This window comes from Coturnix japonica, chromosome 15 (assembly GCF_054131305.1).
Source record: "Coturnix japonica strain WE chromosome 15, WE-NBRP24, whole genome shotgun sequence".
NCBI classification, from domain to species: Eukaryota; Metazoa; Chordata; class Aves; order Galliformes; family Phasianidae; genus Coturnix; species Coturnix japonica.
Window position 1 is genome coordinate 13,325,124 of NC_140677.1, and position 26,864 is coordinate 13,351,987.

At 44.7% G+C, this 26,864-nt stretch overlaps 1 protein-coding gene and 2 long non-coding RNA genes across 8 annotated transcripts; 1 reads left to right on the plus strand and 2 right to left on the minus strand.

Moving 5' to 3' along the window:
* Positions 1–16,682: 16,682 nt before the first annotated feature.
* On the minus strand, positions 16,683–22,045 carry LOC107319690 (uncharacterized). 6 transcript variants are annotated; one of them, XR_014934667.1, is made up of 6 exons: positions 21,007–22,045; positions 20,427–20,513; positions 19,345–20,308; positions 18,846–18,993; positions 18,114–18,162; positions 16,683–17,347 (listed from the first exon to the last, which is right to left on the minus strand). It is a non-coding gene; the product is annotated as an uncharacterized LOC107319690 (long non-coding RNA). The 6 variants fall into 6 exon arrangements; XR_014934668.1 differs by having other exon boundaries at positions 19,345–19,595; positions 20,214–20,308; positions 20,427–22,045; XR_014934670.1 differs by having other exon boundaries at positions 18,114–18,165; positions 19,345–19,595; positions 20,214–20,308; positions 20,427–22,045.
* Positions 22,046–22,091: 46 nt separating this feature from the next.
* On the plus strand, positions 22,092–22,896 carry LOC146758372 (uncharacterized). Its single transcript, XR_014934673.1, has 2 exons — positions 22,092–22,182; positions 22,534–22,896. It is a non-coding gene; the product is annotated as an uncharacterized LOC146758372 (long non-coding RNA).
* An 82-nt stretch (positions 22,897–22,978) lies between these two features.
* BARX1 (BARX homeobox 1) lies at positions 22,979–25,857 on the minus strand. The gene is made up of 4 exons (XM_015874688.3): positions 25,144–25,857; positions 23,948–24,236; positions 23,772–23,856; positions 22,979–23,498 (listed from the first exon to the last, which is right to left on the minus strand). Exons 1-4 carry the CDS (start codon positions 25,346–25,348, stop codon positions 23,334–23,336), a joined length of 744 nt encoding a protein of 247 aa, XP_015730174.2. The 5' UTR covers positions 25,349–25,857; the 3' UTR covers positions 22,979–23,333.
* Positions 25,858–26,864: the final 1,007 nt, after the last annotated feature.

Consider the following 26,864-nt stretch of genomic DNA (forward strand, 5'->3'; position numbering starts at 1 on the left):
ATGATACTAGCTCGTTAGAGTTTGTGTTTCCAGGATGTTTTGGGATTAGTGGTTAAAAAAAAAACAGTCCCAGAAACAAGCCAGAGCAACTGCTGTGTATTAAAACAGGATGGAAAAAGTTATTCTATTGATGCCAGCTATGTTAGTCCACTGGCTAAATGATTAATGTTGATAATTCCTCTCCAGCAGACTCATTAAACCTGGACTTATTTTTCTTACAGACCTTTGACATTTCCTACTTTCTTAATATCAGAGGTAATGACAGTGGCGTGATTATATACTTATTCCTTTCCACCTTCAAGCAGTTTTCTTTGGCAGGAGTTACTTTTTAAGCAGAAAACCTGCACACGAGTATTCATTCTTTCCCAAAAACTGTTACAGCTCCATTAGCAATACTAAATGGCAGAGCCCGAGAGGAATGCACAACAACTCGTCTAAAAACTCAATAGTCAAGGTACTCAGAGCAATACCTTGAGAACTGCAGTCTATAACGGTTAGGGGGGTTACTGCCCCCTCCCCCCACGTTTCTTTTAGATCCTGTTGTCAAAAAATGTCCAAGTTAAACAAAGAAGAAATTACAGAATGAATCTGGAGCTTAGCCTTGAAGAATTAGGTTTCACTCTAATTGAGATCATACGTTGCATGTGCAGTTTTGGCACATAAGCCATATTAATCAGAAACTCTTTAATCGTGGATAATTTCTCCTGTGTGTGCCAGATCGGGCATTCTACTGCTGGCCCGGCTTCTAAGTCTGTTTAAGAGTCCACCTTTGACTTCATAAACACCCGCTTACAAAATTGGGGTCAACTTCCTCCTATAAAGGTATGCTACGCTGGCGCTAAAAAGAAAAAAGTTCCCTTAATGATTAAATTGCATCTCACATGGAAATAAAAACGTGCAGATTCCAAAGGAATGACTATTTCTGGTGATTACAATTTGCGTTGGAAGTAGCCCTCGTTCAAGCCCGTCTGTGAAGTACAGAACAGATGAAACCCAGGGAAGATGATCCAACAGCCGCAGTATGAAATCTGATGACTGCACTGAGCATCATTTCATCTACTGTTATTATACTACTGCACAGATCCAAGTCCAGAAAGAGTAAACAGGGCACAAAATAGCTTCGTGCATTCCATTAAGGTGCAGTAGGCAACATCACAGATCACAGAATCACAGAATTACCCGGGTTGGAAGGGACCTCAAGGATCATGTAGTTCCAACCCCCCTGCCTAGCAGGGCCACCAAACATACACGAGTAATAACACGAGTAACATGAGTAATAATATCCTACCTTTGCTATAGGAATGAAGATGCAGCTTGTGAAACAGACACTGGGGTGCTCCATATGCACGGATGAAACCCCCTTCCCACCATACTAAAGTAAATATGAGGTTTTATTCACTACAGCTTCAATGGAATCCACAAACTTATTCCAAAAGTTTGGCTGTTTTTGCAAGAAGTAAAATTAACTGCATTCCTCCTACTGAAAAATGTTATTGCTTGCAGCACTCGTGCCTTTTATTAGATTGTCAGGATACTCAAACTTTAATACTCACAATGAATATATAGACCATAAAACCTAGCTGAGATTTGTCATAATGCACGAGCAACCTTGTGCAATAAATAGATCGTTTCTGCACCTGTAGGTTCAAAAGGAGACATTGTCTCCAGAGCTACATTTCATATTTAAGCTACTCAACATTATGACAGCCATGAAAGATAAAGTTACCACTCCAGAGTGACCCTGATACGAATTTTAAAGTAGTAAAGCAAAACAAATTGCAGCATAATGTATAAACATTTTAAAAGAAAAAGAAATTAAGGGAATCCTCTCTACCCAAGCATACCACTGCCATGAAACATCAGACACTCCACGCTAATGTCCATTAGTTATTTTAGTGGTGACTGCTCAACTTTCCATTATAAAATTCACAGCTTCAGACACCCCTCCTTCTTTCCACAGCTCTATTAACTACCTGCAGCCTTATGCATCGTGTCCCTCTTCTCCCACACTCCTCTACAGAAAAATGTTGTGTTCTCTCTTCAAATGTTATGATTCACCTTCCTCTCTGCATTGCATGGAAGAAGGCTGTTGCAAATATTAGTTTGTTCTTATTTCAACCTTTTAGCTCCACTACATTTTCAGCAAGATTATGCTGGAAGTCCAGAAGTTACCACAGGACGCAGAAGCCACCAAGAGGCCTGTATGGCAGACAGAGCTGAAGTGGGAGGAATTGCTGTAATACTATCTATTTATTTTGCTAGTTGCTTTCTTTACATACTTAGTATGTAAAGAATTATTTATATTAATATTAATAATATTAATTATTATAATCCGCAAGTTATTCCCACAAGCAATTAGTGGGAATTAGTGCATTTAGTACATATGTAATTCTGCTCTTTATCAGGTTTACCACGCATTTTAATTGGAGACACAGACCAATGGCACATGTTTATAACAAACAAGCAAACTTTAGGTATAGTAACAGCTGTGGTTTAACCTGTCGGGCAGGTAAAGACCACACAACAATTTGCTCACTTGATAAGTGGGCTAAGGACAGTTTAATAAGGAAAAGTAAAGAAGATAAGGAAAAAGAAAACAATATCAATGATGAGAAGAATAAACACAGCAAGTGATGTACAAAGTGCCACCTGTTGATCAATGCCCAGCCAGTCCCCAAGCAGAGGCAATTACTGCAGCCAATCCCTCCTATTTTATTGCTGAGCATGATGCCATACAGCATGGGATGCCCTTGTGTTCAGGTTAGGTCAGCTGTCCTGGTCCTGTCCTCTCCTGCTTGTGCACCCCCAGCCTGCTGAAACACAGATGAGTTCTATTAAATCCACCTCCTGTTTTTTAACTGAACTGTCCTTCAGAAGCAGGATTCTCATTGTGGCTACATGGAGATTCAAGGAGGATTAGAAGAATTCCTGCATATTACAGTGATGACCAAAAACACCCAACCAGCACCTCTATATATCTAAAAGTTATAATATCTTTCAGTGGAAGACAGTCTATGAAGTAACTACCAGAAGCTTTTGTGGTCCTTGCGTGGAATGTGAGAAATTCTGAGGGAAGAGTGTGAGGGTTTCATGCTCTCTTAATGCTTTTCTAATAGAGGAAGCCTCCAACCGGATATAAGCGAGTCTGCTGTCCCAGACAGTTCCAGTGTTTCCATAAGGAAATGGGAAAGGAATGAGCACATTAAAAAAACACCCATAAGGATGGCAGAAGACAGAGAAAGAACCACAACAGATTCTGCTCATTCAGGTAACCTGGAATGAGTGCCTTCCCCTTCTGAATATCCAGGTTGTGTTTCAGATGCCAACAGCTGAGATCTCTCCTAGGTAGCCACTGAATGCTGATACCATGGCAGATAGATAGGAAGCAGAAAACATGTTCAGATACTCATAAAAATAAAACCAGGCCTCAAGATCAAAACCAAATTACCTCGTCTCAGTGACTGCACATCAGCAGTCATGGCAGAAGTCTGCGTTCTCTCTTAGCCTGTTGTGTAAATAACAAAACTCAGTTCATAAACTGTCTCATCTAGAAAAATAAAAGAGAAAGAAAAAAAATCCTCTTGCATTGGATCAGTTAATGATGAAGGGTAAAATAAACTGCCTTCCTGGTTTTGAACTGGGAAAATCAGACCCAGAGAGTTGAAAACAAAGTATCGCATCACCAGTTATAACCCAGGGCAAATTTGTTCTTCCAGTCTGACTTGCAATCTATCATGGTTTTTCCTTATTAGTATATCTAATAATAATAGAAAAAAATGTGTAGCATCATTGACTTATGCTGAAACAAGCACAGTTATTTCACTATTTCTCTAAGGAACACTTAGTACAAATGATCATGTAAACCTCCAAAGCATAACAGCGTGCTATTGGCCATCAGACTTCAGAGCCATATTTCAAAGCTCATCACTTGGAGTCGGAGAAACTTGTTGCAAACAGCTGTGCTCATTAGTAATTTCTTAATGTTTAATATAAGAAAAATATATATATGAAGACTGAAATCTTTGACTGATTAAACTGAATGGAAGTTCTATCCCGATCTCAGCAGGGCTGAGGTATCACTGACGGAATCAGGAAAGCCTTTGTCAATGGATGTAAACTAGTAAAACGTGCCCTCTGAAAGAATGTTAACTTCCAAGACTCTTGTCAGATAATGGCACCATTCACCAGCAAGAATGACATGTTTAATCTGATGGATTGAACATCCTTTAATCCTTCCAGCTATCCATTAAACTGTTTATTCTCAATGTAAATTGTTCCAGCCATAAATTTACGCCAGCTAAAGTGCCTATCGTGCTGGTTTATGCTCAGCCACGTCCACAGATTTTGTATTATCTGACACACATCTACGGATTTTCAAAGTAAGCTTGTACTGTCTAAATTTTAAATCCTTAGGCAGGCCAAATTAAAGCTTCATTTTCCAATAGGAGCATTCCAACATTTAAGCAATGCAATCTGTTTTTAAGAGGCACGCTTCTTATAGTGCACATCAAATGCTTGTGCTCCGGTGTCTCCAAACTGGAGGAATTTAGCCAAAAATCTCACTGTAAATGCTCATATTCATATTGCTGTGTGCTCAAGCTAGTGTTCACTTAAGTTAGCATGATTCCTGACCGCATTATTTCGAGACTTACAATGCAGTCGCATTAATAGTAAGCATCCATTAAACAGTAGAAAGCAAGGTAAATGATTCCTTAGCACAAACTACTGGAAGGTTTTCTGGAGAACACCAAGAATATTCTTCTTGCCTTTCTCCCCCCAACCTTCCCTAGGCCACAGTTAACCTTTTTCATTCCAGTTTATGGGATTTTTGTCTGCCCTGCCATGGTTCACACTCTATTAAAGTTTGGGCATTAATTCTTCCTGCCTGATTCAAGATTTCTTCTCTGTTATTTTGACTGGTACAGGCTAACAATCTTACACTTTTTTTTTTTCCACATCTATTAATATATTTATCAGAAATTTTCCTGTGCGTTATTCACTAGAATTAAAACAGACTTAAGCGTTAATAGGAATCAACATTACTCTCCTTTTCTTTGACTTGCAAGCAGCAAAGGAAACAGCAATAATGAACACATCAAATTCATCTCACGTTTTGAGGCCAGTCTCTGATATTTCATGTTCTCTGTCTCAGCCTGCTGAAGGGCGTTTTATTTCCTAAATGTCAGACTCAAAAGCATGCTACGTTTGCTGATCAGTGCAAACATGCAATCTACCAATTTGCACACCATACAATTGCATGATAACTATATCACAGACAGCACCAGCCAGCTACAGTTACCAACTGGGATAACAACTCTATCCCAGCTACAGAATGGATTGTCAAGGAGCAAATCTCATTTCAGCTCCTGGAAACTGACAATGACAGAAGTTTTATACATAATCCAGGCGGCAGAAAGCACAGGTGCCCCCTGAGTTCTGCTCCTTACCTGCTTTCTTTTCTATGCCTCATTCACCCAGCGCCTTGTTTACCATGGTCACCAAATATCCTGTATGATTAACACAGTAGCACTGGGCTACTGAGTCTAAAGGAATCATTTTTGTCTTAAAGCCAGCGATTCTTTGCAATCCTATCTGTCTGGAAGATTTCAGCAGCCTGTAGAGGAAACAGGGTTTTCCTATGGGTTATTGACGATTATCACTGAAATATTCAGAGAAGTAGCTGCAAAATGCTCAATAGTGCCAGCTTTTAATATTAAAGCATGTTTCTGTCTGTAAATCTGTTTTGGAAGTGTACTCACAGTTTTCACCTGAAGCTACAATAATGAAATGTAGAGGTGTATCTTGTTAAATATAAAATCCAACTGTCCTTTTGAATTACATGTGGAAACAAAGTTGATACTCCACATGGAGATCTATGTCATTGCTTTTTCATATAAAGCTCTGATTTTCAGTCTTCCTGTTTCCAACATTGACACACAAAGCGAGGACTAGAAATAAAGTTGGTGGAAGAATTGTTTTGCATCACTTCACAGCATTTCAGAGTTACCTGCATTCCACGTTGTTTTCCTTTCTCTGAATTGGTTCATTGATTGGGGACGTGTTTCTACAGAGCATCAGGAATCACACATTCCTTACTGTTTAATGTGCAGCCTAGACATCCACTTCAGTCACTTCTTTTTTCCCCCCCCATTTCCCACCACACTTCCATTATTTGATAGAGAATTTTTTTGGGTGGGTTTTGTTTAATAAAGACTTGATTATTCTCTAGTATTGGGATGTGCCTTTTAAAAATACATTGGCATGTTATGCAAGGTTTTGGAAAGAAAACATCACTCGGAGACACAATTTTAGCAAAGCCTGTAATTTTCTATATCCCTTTTCCCCCAATTCTCTTTAAAATTGCAGTGAAGATGTTGACATTTAAATTTGATCTTCCTTTAGGATTTTTCCAGCTCCACCTTTATTAACCCCTTCCTAAAATTAGCGCTCATATCTGTAAGACATCCAGCTACAAACACCTCTGTAGAATGAGAGCTCATTTTGAGAGACGATCTCCTTCAAGTCTCTCTTTCCACTCTATCAAATAACCTCAGTTGCACTCTAAGCATTTAAGAGAAAAATCTTAATTGTTATTTCTTAAGTTATCTCATCATGGTGGCTCTCTGGCACATCACCAAGCAACAGAGATATTCTGACCAATACAACAAAAAACGGTGCTTCTAAACAGCTTTCATATCAAAAAAGAGTTTCCAAAGAAACCCCATCCAGCTGATTTAAATAAATTTGCATAACTGACAGAAGTTATACTTTTCTGTAACCTCTCTTTTAGGGGGTAAACGCAGTTCATATTAGTGTGGGGACTGAACATAAGCTTGACAGAACAGTCTTTTATGTTTGCATTTTATCACCATCCACACAAGAATCCATGAGGAATACACACAGCCCATTCAACAAGCATCACCACTCTTCTAGTGTCAGGCATGAGGACGAGCAATGCACAACCAGCAATGAAGAGGGCAACAGCTGCTAGAATCCCCAACATCTATTTATTTATTCAGTTTTCCTGAATGTCAGAAAAAAAAAAAAATCAGCTGCTGTGCTAACATGGACCCAAAGCATGCTCACCTCAAGTATATGAAAGGTAGTTCATGATTGCAAACAAACAAATGTTCCCTTGTTTCCTTTTCTTTATGGAATGCATCTGAGCACCTGCAGAGCTGGTGCTCCTGCTTTCTGCCTAACTGTTGTGGTGCAACTTGGTCTTTGGAGAATCACAGGCTCTCTACCATTAGTGTCCCAGTAGTAACCCTGGCTTTCATGGATTTCTAAACTAGTTCAATGAATTTGTTCTAGAGGCAAAGTAATGACCAATCTGCCCTGGTCATTTTTGTCATTTCAGGAATTATATCATTGCAAAAGGTCAGTTCTCACACAGCCTAAGCTTTTAAACAGTTCCCTGCTGGGGCATTAATATTTCTCATGGGCTGTTAAATATTTGGAACACAACCCAACATATGGTCATAAGTAACAGGTGATGACCAGATACGCCTGGGGACACTGAAGTTCCCATACTATCATGCCTGTTAAGTAGTCAGTACTATTTGCAGTGCGTCCTCTGGAGCTTTTTTGTTCTCTTCTTACTTTAACTTCAAACCAGTGACTATTGGAGACAAGCTGAAGTGAATTTTTGGTGGATTTTGTTGGTTGGTTTGCTTTTAATTTAAATACTGCCTACATGGTAACTCAGACACAGAACCTAGGCCCATTCATCTGCTGCCTTTGGCAATTCTTACTCTGGAATTCTTATGCTTACTCTTGCTGAGGTCTCTGTCATTCCCAGTGCAAGTTCTGGGCTTTGTACACACTGAGCACTGGCTTCAGAAACTGAAATAGTGCTAGAGGACATGGTCTCCGTGGTCTTCTAACAGAAGACAAAATTTGATACTTAAAAATTGTTATTGGAATAGTCCTACTCACTCATTCGTACAGTACGAATAACATCCATAACTACCTGTTAAATTACCCCCCCTTATCACAAGAAGCAAGTTCCCCCAGGGTTAAACTCTGTTTATAAAACTCTTAAAATTGTCATTAATATTAGGCTATCAGATCACATACAAACTGAGATAACTTAAAGCAGTAGCTGAATGTTATATAACCTTCTGTAAGGAAACATACATCTGTACATTAGGGATTCAGAGGACTGAGCCCTGAGCTGACAACCCAAGCTCCCAGGTGCACTTCTGCCATGTGAAAGGGTTGCAATTTGCAGCCACTTGGCTGCAGTACAGATAGCATTACCTCGATGCAGCAACTGAACTGAATGAAAGACTCTGTGTATGTGTGGGGAACATAAATGGGATATTAATTATTAATTTTGACAAGTCTGAATGCCTTAATAATGTATTATTTTAAGCTGCAGGGTTTTTAAAAAGCCATTGAGGCTAAAACAAGCTGACTTTGCGGCTTGGGCTCTCATTCCTCCACATATACCAAAAAGCACAGCGACAACAAAATGGGTTGTGACAGACTTTGGCGAGAACGATCTTGTTTTGTATATTTAATAAAGAGTTGATAAATACAATGTTTAAAGCATAACATTTGGAATATATCAGCCAGAAAACTCTACGTATTCACCAACCTGACACATGAGACAATTTAAATTCATACTCGCATAAAACTGACTCATCTGCTGATCCCCTCCTGCCTTAGCACTTCCATTTCCTACATGATTCTGCAAACAACGGGAACTTTGTTAGATCTTTACTATGCAACAATGAGCTGTTAGGTAAAACTGCAGGTTTTATCTGAAACTAGGAGGGACTTGAAGGTCAGCAACTACACAGAGCATGGAAATAATAATGGATGTATTTTAGAATTGAAATCAAGTTTCTTCTTCCTTTCATCCTGTACAACTCTGGAAAGTATTTCCAACTTGATTAATCTTTTTCATGTTATGATTTGCAATATCAAGATGAAGTAGAAAGTTCTCACCTCCAGTAATGGTCACAATACTGCCTGTTCTCTATGCTACCCATTAGTTATCTTTTGTCTTGAGTATCATGATGATTGGTTTGGGGCTTTAGGGGTTTTTTTGTGGGTGTTTCTTTTGTTTGTGCTTGTTTTGTGTATGTTTGGTTTCATAACAAATAGAAAAAACAACTGGGCAACATGTACCAAGTCACACGGTTCAGAAATTCAGTCCCAGTTTCCTAGGGTTATTTTGATGGATTTGGTATTTTCTGACTAGAAATTGAGAGAAAATTGGACATAGAGGAAGCAGATGGGAAAACAAATTCTCTTCCTTAATTCTACCATCATCACACACAAAATGAGAGCAAGAAAAAGCAGACCTTCCAGTTGGTCAGTAACCTAATGATGTCTGGTTTCCTGTGGTTTTCTGTTCTATATTCTGCAATTCTACTTTGCCCCAGTTTCAATGCAAACAGGGCTTACCAGCAAATCCACTATGTCCTCACACAGCCACAGTGGTTAATGGATCCTCAAAAGTTTCTGAAACTGACATGAATTAGAAAGGTTGATAAACCATGCACTCATGTAGGTCTTGTTTCCATAGGAAAGAGGTTGAAAAATCAGAAAACAGCAATGTTTCATTGTAGCAAACAGGGATTTTGGAAGGAAATAAAACTTCTGTCAAGTTGCTTGTTGCCATGGCCATCGAACAGGCCTGCCTACAAACTACCGCTTCCAAAGACAAGTGGCCCCACACTTTCCTTTTACTTCCTAAATTCTCTTTTTTCTCAGCAGTCACTCTTAAAATCTTATCAGCAACATCAGCCCTTACAAAGACAAAACATAGACCATTTTCTGCGGCATAAACAATGTGCTTGCAACTAAGGATACAGGTAAATGCTGTATCCTTTTTTGTTCCAGTTAATAAACTCCAAAGTCCTCCCTATAAATAACTCTGACACATCAGTTTGCACATCTCCATATCTTTTATCTTCAGCTCCACTATTCCATTGCTTCATTTCAAAAAATGTGATCTTGAAAATGAAAACTAGGCACAATTATTAAAATTACCTCTAGAATATTTTGCATTAAATCTAATATCAATTGGATAATACCTAGCATTACCAATTAAGCCTAATATTACCCAACCCTTTAATAATAAAGCAGAGCTAGCTCTAAACTCCATCCTAAGCCCCTGAAGGCAAGAATCTTGGTCATATTATACCAAGCACTGCCATCCTCAATTCTGTAAAACACATCCTTAAAATGGATTCAGCCAAGTCCTGAAGCACACACATAATTCTGAGCCCTGCTGGAGACCCAGAACTTCAGAGCATGCTTTTAAAACAGGATTTTTTGCCAAAGTAAAGGCTGAGATTTAACAGGAACAAAGCAGCCTAAAATTTAAGCAAACCCCTAAAAATAGCTGTTTCTTTTGTGAGGAACAGTATTGTCGGCTTCTTCCTGTGTGTTCAATTAATCAAAAAATAAAAGTCCTTTTAAGCAAGGATTAAATTGCAGTTACTACCCAAAACCCCTTAGCAACGTCGGCTATTTAAACGGATTGTTGGACTGAATAAACTTCTGCCTGTTTTTTATACCCGATTCTGAACGCAAGAACGTATTTCCCAGTCACATCTGAAAGATACATTATAAATGAAATAAACGTACCTTCATCTTTCCCTTTATGATACAACATTCTTCTGATGCTTTTAATCGCACTTCAAACACTGGGAGAAACTGCTTACTCCTTAAAGCTAAAGAACTGGAAGAGTGTTATCCTCTAAATACACTGTTAAAGAATCTAAATCTTAGGAGTCTGTAGCAGACATTTAATGCATCATGTAGTAGACTGAGTTATGTCCAGGCGAAGTTAACTCACAGCTTTGAAAACTAAGTGTTTGCTCAGACAGCAGGCAAATGTGTTACCCACTGCTACACTAAACAGAGATAGAATAGGGTCAATGGGCACAAACACCTGAAATGTTACCCAGCTGATTCCTGCACCTGGGCATTAAGAACTCTAATGCAGCCTCCAGCAAGCTGCTTCTAGATATCTCCAGCCAATTTGCTCTGATTTCATAGTATGCTATTCAATCAGGACAGAAGTTTCTCTATTTACAGAGATGTACTTACAGCATTAATTCTTTTTGGATAAGACTTCAGCTATAATCCATATCTTTTGTTCAATTACAAATACAAAATTAGTAGATTTCACATTTCCCAGACTCAACTCCAACAAAGCAGTTAGCAGGTGTGCTGCAGATGGCTCAGCACTGGCATGCTGCTCTACACAGGTGTTTCACTTCACACTTTATGCTAGCCAGCACAAAATCCCAGTCTTCTGGAGGCTGAGATCCACACTTGGTCCTAAAGGGCAGGAACCTTCCTCACTTCCTCTCTTACTACCAGAAAAGGCTATAGTTTTATCTATATTAAACTGTGAACCCTGAAATGTAATGCAGAACATGTGGGTGACCTAAAGAAAGTCCACATCTGTGAATGGAGGAGTAATCTGTACAGTAAATGTCACCCAAGTGTGTCAAAACATGGCATCCTAGAGATAAGATGTACTCACATCATTATGTTATCATATATGCTATCGTGGATGGAGCCTACATAAAGCACAGTTCTGAGCAAGTGCTCCTTCACACCTACCTTCTACAAAATGTAAAGATGCAGATTTAACAAATCATTTCCTCCACTTGACTCCCCTGAGCAGGTGCTGGAGTCCTCTACTCACTAAATGCAGGCAGCAGCAATGCTCATTTCTTGACTCCTCTCAGCCAAAGTGCTTTAACTAAATCTTCACTTCCCAGCCACCGCTGCTGGTACAGTTTCCACCCTTTATTTCTGAAGAAGTTCCTAACAAATATCCAGCTAAACCCAGGCTGAGTTTCATTAGATATGCAAATTAAGATATTTACACAGAGAATGCTCATTTTTGCATTAAGTATTCAGTTGGAATAACGCAAGAATAGTTATAAATAGATAGCCGGAGGTTATCTATAGGAAAAACTCACCAGCTCTGAGGCCTTCAGTCAAGAAGGAAAATGTTGAGGCTTGTCACCAGAACTCCACGAATAAGCAATCTCCAGAAAGAGATGCTGCCTTAGTGGTGGTCACCCTTTAAATGGAACCTAGGAGAAGTGGAGTCAAGCTCCACCCCTCCCAGGAGCACAGCTGAATTACCTTCACCTGTGCTCCCGCAGCTGACCCGACACTTGCCTCAGGTGGTTAATCAGAGGTTCAGGCTGTGATTAACAGTTTCCCATACAGTAAGCAACAGACTCTATTCTGCAACAGTTTTCAGCCAGTTGCCAACAACCCACACAAGAACTACCCTGGCTTTCTGCAATTACCAAATGTTTATACCATCTCCTCTAATTTTTAACCACGTTTTAAAGATCACTGCCTCATTATTGACGTGAAACAAAGGCCAAACTCTGCTGTGAAATGACTAACTTGTCTTTGAAAATCTTGTCTGTTTTCTTACATTTCCTGCTTTGTGTACTAAAAGATCTCTTTGGAAGCAGAAGATGAATGTGCAAAAAAATTCTTTAAGATAATAAAACTCTTGAAGAATTGACAGATGTCAAATCACAGCAATAAATGTCTTGCATCCAGAGGATATCCAGCTACTACCAAAGGAGGAGTTACTTGCTTCACAGCAATGTCTGATAAAGCATGTAGAATGCCACATTAAAACAGGCAAGAAACTACTACAGCACTGAAATCAATGACTGTCAACAGAGTTCCTTTGAGAAATTGAGAAGATGGACACTTTTATAGACCTTCAAATATTTGATATGCTTTTCAATAAGTGTTCAGTAGAAGCATAACGTCATTGTATATCAGACACAAATAACACAAAGTGAGCACCTATTCTGACAAATAGGCAATTATTACCCAGCTTAGGTAGCTATCACTTAAAAAAAGGCAAATAGCAATACAACAAATCATAGCTCTGTCTCAGACTTGATGTAAGGAAATGTGACCAGAAGTCCTTGGAAGTAAAGACTGCAGTGACGCTCATGGTAATGAATAAGTGATTCTTCAGCTGCCTCCATGAAACAAGTTTCTGCTTCCAGAGGGCAGATGAAACTTGGGGAAATCATCCTTAAAAGTGCCATTTCAGTGGGACAGTCTGAGAAGAGACTACAGATAAAACAGATCTTTAAAAACTCAGTTACAGGTCAGAGGTGAAGCGCGTTGGCAGGGGCCCATGAGGAAGTTCAAGCAAGCATGGCCATGATGTTCTTGTTCTGCAGCCAAGCAGACAGTCTCTGAAGCTGCAGATCCAGTATTTTTCATAAGCAGAAGATTCAATTAAAAAAAAAACAACAACGTGATTTAACTGTGAAAAGACGAGTTTCTGTTAAATGCTAAACAGTCGCATCCCTAACACTGAAAGCTCGCTGTGCCTTCCATTGCCAGAGCCTTCAAATAAACTAAGCAAACTTGCTTAGATATTTGAAATGCTGAGACTGTTCCAAATGCATCCCAGAGCCCTGTGTTACCACAAACTGGCCAACAGTCATTGCAGCTGAGACCGGAGCTGGTTTCCACATTGCTTTGTTTATATTGACTGCATTTATGATGCCTCAGAAGTTGCCAGTAAAATATTTATTTAGCAGTTAAAACGTTCTGCAAATGATTTTGCTGTCCCAAAAGATAAATATTTCTCAGCATGCTGAAATGATACATTGGTGTTTTTGTTAAGGAAATTGCATGTTGATAAAATTTTCTCAGATTACACTCTGTCGTTCCTTTGTATTTGAAGTGGCCACATTAATTTTTTGTGATATTTATTGTAATTGTAAATTGCACTGAGATTAGAAACATTAAACTTACCATAAAATGAAACACATTTCAGCTATTTCCGAGCCATCTATTTAAGGGCTTGAGGACACTTTTGATCCTTCAGGTGGATCTGAGCACTCCAGGCTTTCAGGACAAGGATCCAACACAAACCAGAATCCAACTCTTAACTATTTGGGAGCTATTTTATTCTCCTTTCATTTCATCTTTTCTATTAAGTTATTATCCAGCACTGCTTCGGGGTGTCCCTGCGCTGCAAAATTTCAGTCTGAGGTTTACAGCAGATTAGAAACTCAAGCAGACTGTAAAAAGAATTAAAAGACACCACACTGCTTTCTTCCCTCCTTCCTTTCGCTTCTTTTATCTGCCAAAGAACAGTCACATCCATGATTTTGGTTAAGCTTAACAGCTTTAGGCAACAGTACTGTATCTCTAGATGAGGCCAGAAACTGCAAACAAATGAGAGTTGTCAGTAACTGATGTTATCTAAGTTTCCATTACACACTGAGGCCTTTGTGCCTGCTCTCAGTCAGGGAGGGCATTGGAAGTATGTAGCAGGTCCACATTAACCTACACCATAAGCAATTGAGGAGTTCTATTGTACGTGACTAAAAAGTAGCTTCACTTACACCCACAGGTGACCCCGAATTGAAATCTTCAGATGCAAAACAGGAGCTATTTTTGGTTTAACATCTGCATTAACATATTAAACTTCAATTTTCAGCTATTTGTGTATTAGGCATTAATAAAAGCAAAGAGCCATCTGAAAAGTAATAGGAGAACCAGATGTCTTTCCTCGCTCTAACATGAAGCCTTTGACTCCTCTACATATCTGCGGAGGTATTGTGGCTTACCAAGGCCAGGAGGGATGCTTGCTTCAACAGAATCAGTGCCTCATCTGGTACAGAAAGGACCTCCAAACAGCATCACGCCTGGCAAGTCAAGTTTTACCAAGAGAATAAAGACATCTCGGGTGATGTATAAATATACAGAGATCAATACATGAAATTCTTACACTGCATGGAATCACACAGAAAGCTGTTCTTTCCAAGTGCAAATAAATACACATACATTGCTCAATAAAACACCTTTAGTTTGCTCCTTAGATTGCTGTACCGTGGGTCTTCATGGTTGTTTCATAAATCCTTGTGAAATCTTTGTCTTCATTCTGGAAGCATAAAAATATTAAGATTTTGCTACTATTATTTCAGGATTTTCTTATTTATTTCCTTTTATGGTAGTGGATTTATTATCATTATTGCTATTGTTTAGTTATATTTAGCTGCATTGCCTATTACCATTAGGTAGTATCTCTAAGCAGTCATCATATTATATCAAGTATCTGTGTTAACTGCAACAGGTTTCTTGGTTTTATGCTTTGAGTTTAATCCATAGTGCATCCCAGAAATGAAAGTAGAGGACACATCTTCTGCTGTGCCACCTGAAGTTTATTCCTATCAATAACAGCAGTTTTCACTTACATACTTGATTTCCCAACCACAGAACTCAAGCATTTTATAACAGAAAAGAAATAACAATTACCATCCATAGCCTACTTAGGTGCAAGGACTGTGATGAACATGTCTGCAGGTCACTGTAACAATTGATGATTCGTAACAAACCATTTTCCAGCACTTAGAGGGAGAGTTTTTTCTTATCACCCTATGCAATAATCTTTGTTTTTGCCTTCTTTTCTTCCATTTCTTGCTTTTTTGTGCCACCTGCCTTTACCAGGCATCTCTGTGAATCCACTGGGAACCTACATGGACATAAACGCTGAACACACAGGAAAAGAATTTCTGATTCCATCTGCTTTCAGACCAATCCTTCAAAAAAGGCAACACAAACTTTTCAGTAACATCAATGAATTCCAGCTCTTAAAAATGTGCGTTCATTAAGAGAAATCAAACCCAGCTTTACAAATGAGCACGGTTGCAACCACAACCTACAAAGAGGCTTCCACCCTCTCCTATGAAAGCATGGATGCACCCCTCAGCCAGCACAAGAACCAGAGACTTGCAGAGAAAAACACTGAGGCCTCTTCCACAGGAATTTAAACAAGTCCTCTGGAAATCAGCAAGCCTGGGAACATTCTGAATCAAAGCTAACCAACAGAGGGCAACATGATTGTACGAGGAGGGATTATTCTGACACAAGGACTGGGTTTCACTCCAAGGACATTGATACTGGGGATTTAGGATACCATGGGCTGATATAAATTTACAGCCAGAGTTCTCCATCATACATGGAGACACACAAACCAGAACGTTCCATGCTAGTGAATGTTTCTTACTTTAAGAAGCACTGTAAATAATCATTGGTAGATACTCTCTAGCTAGAAACTAGGACTATCATCACAGACCAAATATAGTGTCAAAAATCAGTACAAACTCCCTGGTATGACTGAGATGTGGGGAAGGCAGAGAGATGCTGGAGGCAAAGTTGGCACAGTCCCACAGAACAAAAAGTTGCATGGAGAAAAAGAGGATATTGCCTCTGTCGGAACGTGATCCAAAATCCATCAAGTGAAATTAGTGAGGGGCGAGTTAAAAAAGCAAACAAGAAGTCACATTTCACATATTGCACAGATAAAAAAAAAACACATCGCCAGACAATGTGGCACATATCAAGCTTACTTGGCTGGAAGCAACAAAGAAATGCAACAAATGACTACCACAGGCTAATTGCCACTTTCACCTTAGAAAACCCCTGAGCAACAAATGCCTGCAAAGCAACAGTTTGCTTCCCTCTTTTGTACCTGTCATTGGGCACATGACTGACTATCATCAAATGCAGCACACAAAACAGAATCAGATCTGTCCTCAGATTCATAGGGAAATTCTGTTTTTATAATTTTAATTATAATTAAAGATTGAAGTGAATGAAAGAAGAGCATAAACAAATAAATAAATGTGATAACTGAATTATCTCATTATTAATCTTTTAATATTTGAATTCGAAGTGGCACATCAGCAAATGTCAGCTCTTACAGGTACAGCTGCACAGGAACTAGAGGGATCTGAGTAGAACAAATAAGACTTAGTCATGCAGACAGAGATTGACAATGCAGGGAAAACACTTCTGATTTGCAATGAATAGGACAGGACCTGTGTCCACACCATTCCAGAACAACCATTATTTCCTACCCTCTACCCACTACCTAAGCTTCCTTAAAAAAAAAACACCATACAATAGAATGAAAAGGGATCTACTGAAACAGTAAAGGTCAAGGGGAAGAAGGAAAGCGCAGTAAGTTCTAAAATGGTTTTATATATATACATGTATAATATATGAACTCTGCTTGCAGAACTGTGTAAAGCAAAGAAACAAGAAAATGCCTTCTATATGTTTAAATGCCTGGAAAACAGAAAACATGACCCTTTCTGAGAAGAGGAATTTGTGAGTCTGGGGAGGAGACATTTGGTATGACTTTCTGACCACATGAATGCCACAAACACACTCTCCAATGCGACAGCTCTTGGCAGTGCACTTCCACTTCATCTACAGCTTTTCTGGCTGTCCATAAGCTCAATGGGAGCATGCAACATGCACTGGGTCCATCATCTTCCAGATTCCTTGGGCTACTTTTGCACTGTAAAAACAGCGAAAGCAGAGGGGAGCATCAGAAACCCAGTGCAGAAATATAAGAGCAAGTCTATTTTTAAGTGTTAAGAAAACAGATGTAAGACCTTCATAGAAACCCACAAAACTGTTGTAATCCAGATATTTCCTCATCCACTGGGATTAAAACAATGGCAAAACTAAACAGAAATTCCCTGCACTGAGGATGCTGAAAGGTGCCTGACCAAGGCCACATGCTGTCTCTGGAGCACATCATCCAGCAGTACCAATACAGCTTGCCCTGACCAAGCTGGCCAGCTATTAACAACCTGTGTTCCTTTGAAATCCAATACTCTCTCCTGAGTTCTGTTCCACATATCTCTCTAGAACACCACCACCTTTCTTTCACTGCTTACAAGTACAACTCTCTATCTACCCTGATTGCTTCTTCTTCCTTTGAGGGAGGGAGAAAGGAAATAGGATGAATAAATGACCACTTTTCCTCTTGAAATTCATCACTGTTACCATGACCTCATAGTGTACCCACTCCCAGACTAGCAACACTACAATTAAGCAGTCTATACAGACCCAGCGTCACCCAATCCATTCTGCAAGAAGAGCATGTGCTGTGTGTTAAGCCTCATGCATTCCTCCTTCCCCACTCAAAGACACAGTTCTCCCACACAGCCTGATTTCACACTGCAAATACAAAACTTGGCAACGACAAAGTTTCCCGAAGACCATCACAAATTCCTTAACTTCCATTCAGAGAATCAAAGGGAGAAATCTTGACTTACAGAACACATCCTGAACTGTGGATCCTGGGATTCAATCTTCACGTTGCTCCTGCTGGGAAATAAAGAGTTAACCAGGAGCTATTTCATTTTTACCCACTAGCCAGCGAAGGTTACAGACCACTAATTGATGTGGTTATGTAAAGTTTCTGATGTTCTATGTATTTTTTTAAGGGTTTTGTTTTTGTTTTTTTCAAACTTGCCTGTATTTTTCCATTTAAAGTAAGGATATAAAAGTTAAATCCAGCGGGCTTAGCTGCAGTTTACACACTGGGAAGTGTAAAGCACCAGAATTTACAAGCTTTCTGTACCATACACACACACACATTGCAGCTAAACCAAAATTCTGCAAATATTCATTAAAATTCAGAAGCAAATTCAGCCAAATTTGCAGCTGCTTCACTTTCGCTTTCTGCAAGTATTTAAGCACTTGTACTTTACTAGTGCAAATACTAGTGAATAATAAACTTTCATCTCAAATAATTCATGACCTTAGCAGAGGACGTTCGGTTATGAAATGTGTGGTCTTTATGCTTATCCAATGGGAAATGTATTCTGATCGGGGAACAAGCAGTACTTCTAACTGCTGGAATTGATAGTATCAAGTCTGAATATGTTTCATACCCATTAACGGGGAACATTCACACCATATCACAGGGTTAAAAACGTGACAAAACATGGACAACGAAAATCCCTCACAGGGGAGTTTCCACCTCAGCTATGGCAGTAACACACCTCAAACAGCCAAAGCCAGAAGAGGCTGAACAAACAGCAGGAGCTCCTGAATCTCTCTGGGGACCGATGCACAGCCCAGCACCCTGCTGGGGCCCAGCAGCCTTGAGGAGAACTCCTGTCCAACAAATAGGAACATCCAACAGCCTGGCTGTTGAGTTGACAAAAAGGAGAAGAGGATGATTATTGTTCAAGCATTTATTAAAAACTATTTCAGTTTACATAAGACGCTGTTCAGTTCAGAAAGCAATGCAATGAGAGGTCAGCATTCTAAAGTACTTGTGGCTTATGTTCGGTTCTTAGTAAGTAGCTTAGAAAATTCCCATCAGTACCTAATCGGGGGACCAGCTGGGAGCTGGCAGTCAGCAGGTAAGGAAAAAGCCAGTTAGCCCAAACGGACCAGCCAGCTTCTTGCTTGCAGACCTTGCTGTGTTTTGGGAGTCACTTCCCTGACCAAATCAGACAGAGATCTGCCTATGTAGAATGACTTACACATGCTTACCTGACACAACATTCACACTATAAGCAGTGTGAACACTAGCCATGTTCATCCAGGGCAGGGTTGGGTAACAGTCCTAACGATTGCAGGATCGTCTCTTCAGAAAAGCATCAGAGCTGCTGTGACACAAAGCTTTCAGTGTGTGAACAACCACTGCACATCCACCTCTTCTCCTCACGGCTCTATTTTCTTCATCCCCGTGGAACATCTCTTACACAGAGGGACTCTGTACAGGCAGGTTTCCAAGCTATCATCTATGAAACATCAGACTGGGATCAGTTGTCACAAAGAAACATTATTTTTGCACAACTTTCCATCACGAGTCGTGCTTGAGTAACTTCTGAGTATGAATAACAAGTACTTCTCGAGTATGAGTAATGCTGTAAGGAACACGTGCACCTGAACCCAGCAGGCACACTGTAGCACTAAGAGCCTCCTCCTTGAATAGAACCCTTACATATAACACACGGGCTTCAGTATCTGCTCAGAGAGTGAGCTTACATTGCCAGCAGCCCTGGAAATAAACATCTGGGGGGAAAAAAAAAAAGCGTCGGAAAAATAAAGCTTTTCATTGCAGTTAATGCCCAACCTTCAGACACAAATCAATCTCCTCGCGTTCATTCAGCTTCCGTGTCATTTCGTCCAGGCAAGTTTCCACGTTCCCAGCCTAAAACCTCTCTTAAAAACGCTACGGGCTTATTTTGTGGTTTGTTAATATAGGTGCAATGTAAACAACGGATTTGAGGATCTCGCATAGAAAGAACCCGTTTGGTACATAATCGTGTTTTAATGGACGACGTTTGTAAACCGGTGAAACCGTACCGGGCTGTGAACGCGTGTTTCCACCAACGCGGGGCTGAGCTCTTACTCACACACGTCTCGGGACACGAAATCCGCCCCTTGAAAAATGCCGTCGATGTCACTGGGGGCGGTCAGCGATATGCAGAGCTCCGGTTCTGGCAATTCCCTACGGATCGCAAGGAAAGGTGCAGCCCAGCGGTGGGCACAGCACCAACCGGCCCCGCTCTACCCAACTTTCGACGGCCACCCCACAGCTCGGTCTTCCTTGCAGCTGCTCCCCTTACCCGGTGCGAAGGCGGCCGAACGCCGTCCGTCTGTCCGCCCGCGGGAGCTGACGAAGGGCAGAGCCTGGAGTGGTTTTCCTCGAGAAGCTTCATAATAAAAAGCGAACGTAGGGCGCCGGAGCTGGAAACTCACCTGAAGGGCGTTTTGTTCAAAGAACCGTCGTGACGTTCGCCGATTAACTGTGACCGGATCGGCGCTCAGACGTAGGGAGGAACAGCTTTGATGGTGCTTTTCCAGCCCTCAACCCACGCCCTTTGCTTTGCTTACAGAGAAAACATTGCCCGTGGCACCTCTGCTGCTGCAGTGACAGCGGCAGAGCCCGCAGCAGCGTGTGCTGGCCCGGCAGGGCTCACACAGAGAGCACTGCCCCATGCACACCGCTGTATAGGGACCGCACAGCGCTGCGAACGACCCCGAGCGGGGACAGCATCCGAACCGGGAGCAGAGCGGCCCCGCAGCCCCGAGCCGCTGCGACCGCAGCCCGGCTGCGCTTCGTGTGTCCGCGTCAGGCTTCGTTCAGCTGTGAGAGGTAATTAAGAAACGGAGCCATTAGGCTGCACTGAGAGTGTGTGCACCAACCTGAGCGCTGCCGTTCCCTCCGGGTAGGCGGCGGTGAGCGCCGGGAGCTCAGCTCAACGTGCACGGGGCGGCTGCAACAGAACAACGTAGAAACTCATTCTGAGATCAATAGCTTACAGCGAACGAAGCATTTTATACAAAAAATAATAAAAATAATAATATATATTTTAAAAGTCGGGTATGTTTTCGTTTTCTTCCGGCTGATTTCTCACGCAGATAAGAGGAATTTGGTTTTAGTTGCCATCCGCGAGGCTGCTCTGTTCCCTTCGCACGTCGCCGTGGTGCGGGCAGCTCTTTCCAAAGGAAGTTTGTCGTTAAAGTCAGCACTGTTAAAACAAACGTTTCTAGGAGAACAGCTCCACCGATGGAGCTCCATTCACACCCTGTTCTCACACCATCACCGGGCTGCCTGCTGGCAGTCAACGCGAATACCAGCCGGTTCCCGGCCCGACCCGTACATGCTGGAAGCTCCACAGGAGATCTTTCCCTCTGCTGGGAGTAGCCTGAAGCCTTACGGCTCCACCTCTGCAGCTCCCGGGCTGGCGGAACGCTGCCATCGCCCCGCGGTGCCACACATCGGGAAGCGGCTCCCGGCAGCTTCTCGTGGCTCCAGAAGGGTTTAGTTGCACCCCGCCTGCCCCGAGAACCCCGGCCCGAGGGCAGCAGCCCGGGAGGACGAGCCCTGAAGCCGCAGCGTTCCCTTCACACTGTCTGGAAAAAAAAAGAAAAAGAAAGAAAGAAAAAAAAAAAGAAGTAAAATGAGTTTCCTTATTTCATGCTTTTACGGTCTGTGAAAAATAATCACTTGTTCACCGCTTACTCAAATGTGAAAAGAAAATATTAACACGATATCACAAAATGCAACAGAAATAACGTTTCCAAAGCGCTACTTAACGTCGGGGCACAACCCGTCTGTTCGTTAAGTCAGTTAAAGGCAGCCGGGAATCCGCCGTCTAATTAATTACACGCGGTTGCTCCTTTCGGCTGCGCTGAAGTTGCTGGGCTACGGCAGAACCACGAGCTAAGAAGAGACGGGGACGAGCAGAATGGACTGCGACGCTCCGTTTCACTCCTCGAAAGCGCCGTCCTCGCCCTTCCCGACGCTGCTCCCTGTCCCCAAGGTCACGCCGAACCTTTCCAGCTGATTGTTTGTTTAAATCCAGGAGTCGTTTCAATGTAAGAATATGAGCTCGTTTCCTGTTTACTCAGCACGGCTGTTATCCTGTATTTACCGACGGCCCCATCGCTCGGCCCGGCGGTTTGGTTAACGTGGGACGACGCTCGGGCAACGGGAACCGGGCGGCACCTGGGGGCAGACAGGGCCGGGGGGTGGGCTAATGACCGCCGGTAATTACTCAGCAGGCGAGCAGTTAGCACCACCCGGCAATTAGCGTTCCGCAGCCAGGGCTCGGCCCGGCTCTGCAAGGAACGCCCGCAGCCCTCGGGTCTCGGCTCTCCATCGCTCCCTGCCGCTCGTCAATTACCCGCAGCGTTTCTGGGTTGTTTTTTGTTGTTCTTTTTCCCCAGGACGATGTTAATAGCACGTCCCTGTAGATGCTCTATCAATCGATACCTCGACGGGAACAAAAAAAGGTACAGCAAGGAATGAGGAAATTAAAACAGTGCCACGGCTCCTTGCTACGTCGCCTCAATGAGCGCAGAGCCCCGAGGTCGGTGGGATATCTCTGACCCTTTGCCCGAGAACTGAGCGGAGCATCACCAACCCCGTCTTCCCAACGCAGCATTTAGATGTGCCGCCGCATCTCAGCCGCCTGTTAGACGGCAATGCTGCATTTCTTAGAGGTAAAAAGACAACGTTTCGCTCCTCTGAGTGCGGCCAAGGCCCGGCCCCGAGCAGCCTTCGGGTGTGACGTGTAGCCGAGAACGAGGGGGAAAAAAAAAAACCCAAACCCAAACAGAAATATAAAGAAACGATTAAAAAGAAGATAAAAAGCATTACATTACTCAGAGCAATAGTCCATAAAATACTTTATTGAAATAAAGTAAATATCTTCGCATTAATAAAAACCGATCATAAAATGCAGTTTTCGAATAACTGGGGGCACCACAGGGTTTCACGCAGCGAGCAATGCCAAGGGCGGACCCGGTGCCCCCCAGGCCGCCGCACACCGCGGGTCTCAGGGCCGGGGGTCGAGCTGTGCGCTGGGTGCTCCGACCGCGGCCCCACCACCCTCCGCCCCCGGCCTCTACCGCCCGGGCCGCTGCGTGCAGGGTTCCACCCGCCCGGGGCAGCGCTCTCCGGGGCCCGGCGCGGCTCTAGGGGTCCCCGCGCTCCCGGACGGTGGCGGTGGGGCCGGGCCGTGCCCTCACTCCTCCTGGCTGACCTCAGCCGGCGAGCCCAGGTTCTCGGGGGGTTTCTCGGCGTCCCGGGCGCGCTCCTGCTCCGAGAGCTGCTCGCTGCTGGGGATGGAGTTCTTCTTGGGGCGGCCCTTTGGTTTGGTGGGGGATTCCAGGCCGCCCCCCTGCAGCACCTGCGGGGCAGGGAGGGCACAGGGACACCCGCGTAAAGCAGCGCTCCGGTCCGCGGACCCGGCAGGGAAAAGTCCCCGCTGCCCGAGCGGCGCCGGAAAGGTTCGAGCTGGGGCAGCCCGTAAGCTGTGGCCGCATGGAGCGGAGACATACACGTATATCAAAACATATAAAAACATATATATATATATGTTTTTATATACGTGTATGTCATACATATATATGTTTTTGTTTGTTTTTTTTTTACCCCGGGAGGGCCCGGTGCGGGCACTTACTATTTTCTTCCATTTCATGCGCCTGTTCTGGTACCAGGTTTTCACCTGGAGTTGGCTGAGCCCCAGTGATTCGGCCAGGTCTATTCTGCGGGCAGGAGAGAGGCAATGAGACCCGGCCCGGCCCGCGGCTCTCCTCCTTCTCTCCGGACGATGCCCCCGCGCCGCCCCGCCGGTACCTGTCGGGCGTCGAGAGGTACTTCTGCTTCTCGAAGCGCTTCTCCAGCCCCATGAGCTGCAGCTCTGTGAAGACGGTGCGACTGCGGCGGCCTTTCTTGGCTTTGCTGCCTTGCTCGGGGCCGCCCGGCTCCAGTTTGCCGCGGAGGTGCAGCTCCAGCGGGAGGTGGGGCGAGGCGGAGCCGCCCTGCAGCCCCGAGCCGGCGGCCAGAAGCGCCGAGCCCAGCCCCGAGCAGCCCAGGGGAGCCAGCGGGAACTTGAAGACGGCCGCCGGCTCCGCCTTCAGAACGGCTGCGGGAGAGAGCGGCCGTGAGAGCCGGGAGGCCCCGGGGGCTCCTCGGGATGGGCTCCGCGCAAGGCCCCGAGCCCTTCTCCTGCTGCCGCTGTGGGGTCACGCCGTGCCCTGCAGCCGGCAGTCACCCAGAGATTCTCACATTAACCACGGAAACCTTTTGGAACCATTTAGAGCTGGTGCCGCCTGACAGATTCAAGCGCTAACGGGCCCACGGCCGCGCCGTCAAACTCGAGCTCGGCCCCGACGTGCGGCCATGAGGGGCCCTATCAAGAGCCCAGGGACCTCGCACCTAAAGCAGACAGAACCCACCGCCCTACGCAGCACCGCGACCGCTTCTCCGAACGCTGAGCACGGCCCTGGGACTTGGAAAGCACAGCCGGGCCCGGCCCGAATTGCACACACGGACACACACCGGTGCGGGTCGGCATTTCAGACCGATATCTAAAACAATCGTGAATCCTAGTGTTCCAATACATGCACTTCCACTACTGGGCTCGATGCTTTCCCTATTTCTTTTTTAAGAAGCAAACAAGAATTTGGAATCCTCCCTTTCTGTTCGCTTCTACGAATAAATGAACAGCAGGCGAAGCACATCTCTGCAGACGAGGACAGCTTTGGAAGCGAAAGCATTCGCGATCGCAGGTTAAATACTCGCGTTAAAATAAAATAGAACTAAAATAAAATAACAAAAATCAACCAAAAAAAGCCAACAACAGCACCAAAAAACAGAACACAACAAAAAAATCTGTCCTTAATAACCTATCCTGCACCGGTAGATCCCTCACCACGTCCCGACACGGCACGCACTCTCCATCCCCCGTCTCTCCGCGCACAGCACCGCTCTCCACGGCCCTACAGCCACCCGTGCCCATAAATGCAGCCCCGTCCCCGCCCGGGACATACCGAGGTGGTTGTGGTAGGGCCGCGCCGACAGCAGCGCCTGCACCCCAAACTTGAGCAGCTCCCCGGGCGGCGCCGCTCCTTTGGCGTCGGGGGGATCGGTGAGGATCTCCTCAATCATGAAACTGCGATAGCGGTGCGATCGGTGATCGGGAAAGGCTTCGGCCGGGAAGTAGTGCGCGGCCCCCAGCTCCAGCGGGTGCTGCATCCTCGCCGCCGCCCGGGCCGTGCCGAGCCGAGCCGAGCCCGGCCGCCGGGCCCTAACGCAGCCCCCCGGCCGCTGGGAGCCGGGCAGCGGGGGCTCTGCCCATCGCCCCTACCCCGCCCTACCCCTGGGCAGGGCCCGGCTCGGCGCCACCCCCCCCGCTCTGGCTCCTCGAGTGCCTCGGGACCGCCCCGAGCGCCGCCGCCGGCCCGCGGCCGTTCCGCCGCACGCACGCACGGGGCGCGGCACCGGGCAGCACCTCCCCAACCCGGCCCGGCCCGACGGGCAGCGGCCCTATTATACGGCCCCGGAGGCTGCGGCGGGCGGGGGAGGGCGCGGGAGGGGCTGTGGAGGAAGGAAGGGGCCGGGGCGGGCGAGTACCTGGAAGCGGGAGGTTACGGCGTAGCATTTGATCCGCTGCCATATAAAGCAAACGGGCCCCAAGGCGGGCAGCGGGTAGGCACATATCCGACAGAGCGTGGGCCCAAAGCTGCCGTGCGCCCCCATTCTCCCCCTCCCCTTCGTCTCACTCTTTCCCCTGCAGGGCGCTCCTGGCACCGCCCGCCACCTGCCCGCCCCCTCCAGCTCCCCCGGGCACGGCCCCGCTCGGCCCCAGGCAGCACAGCACAGAGCAGGGCCCCGCGGGGTGCGGAGGGGCCCCGAGCTCGGCCACATCCCTATGGGGAACTCAGAGTGGTTGGTCGGGAAAAGAAACAAAGCACAGAGAGGAGCGGAACGCTTCCCCATGCTCCGAGTCCCGTCAATTTAAAACGATGCTCTAAAACCCGTGAGAGGGCTTTGGGGAGCCCCCCCCCATTCCCTTCCCCTGTGGGGTCCCGAGCGCCCCCCTCCCGTTTTCGTGCCGGTTCCTAAAGGCCGGGGCAGAGGAGGCCCTGGGTGTCACGGCGATAAATAACGGGACGGGTAATTGGGAGCGAAGTGGGGAGAAAATGGGCCACAGTCGAGCGAGCGGACACTGCCATAGCTCAGTGTTAAACACCGTCACTCCGAGAGCAGCTGTCCCGCCGAGCACCACGATTAATTTAAAATAAAACAAAACTCGGACACACGGCAAAGATTCATCCCATCTCAGCCCCACTTCGCCCCCCATCTCTGGGTACGGCACCGAGCCGAGCGCACAGAACCGCTTATGGCAATTCGCGGCCCCACAGACGCCGACACGGCCGAGGATTGAAGCGGCAGCGGTGCGGGATCGGTGCGGTGCCCCGATACGGGGCTGGAAGGACCCTCCGGCTGCACCCTCGGATAATGGTTTAAAATCGTTGCAGTGCGAATCCCACGGCTCAAAGTAAATCGCTTGGTGTAGATATACGAATATATATATATATTTATATATATATATATATATAAAACTATATTTAACCGTGACTCTTAAAATGACGGAAATCGTTTAATTAACAGTACCCCCAAATCCGAGCGCTGATTTCGCACCTCCTAACGTGGATGCGATCCTCCGCTGCTTCCCAGCCAGCCCCATCCCGAGGGGACGCTCTGGGCA

Coding starts and splice junctions, on each gene's coding strand:
- BARX1 (XM_015874688.3), bottom strand. CDS start 25,348: ATGCAGCACCCGCTGGAGCTGGGGGCCGCGCACTACTTCCCGGCCGAA. Junction 23,857..23,947: donor TACCTCTCGACGCCCGACAG/GTACCGGCGGGG, acceptor TCCTGCCCGCAG/AATAGACCTGGCCGAATCAC. Junction 23,499..23,771: donor GCATGAAATGGAAGAAAATA/GTAAGTGCCCGC, acceptor CCTGCCCCGCAG/GTGCTGCAGGGGGGCGGCCT.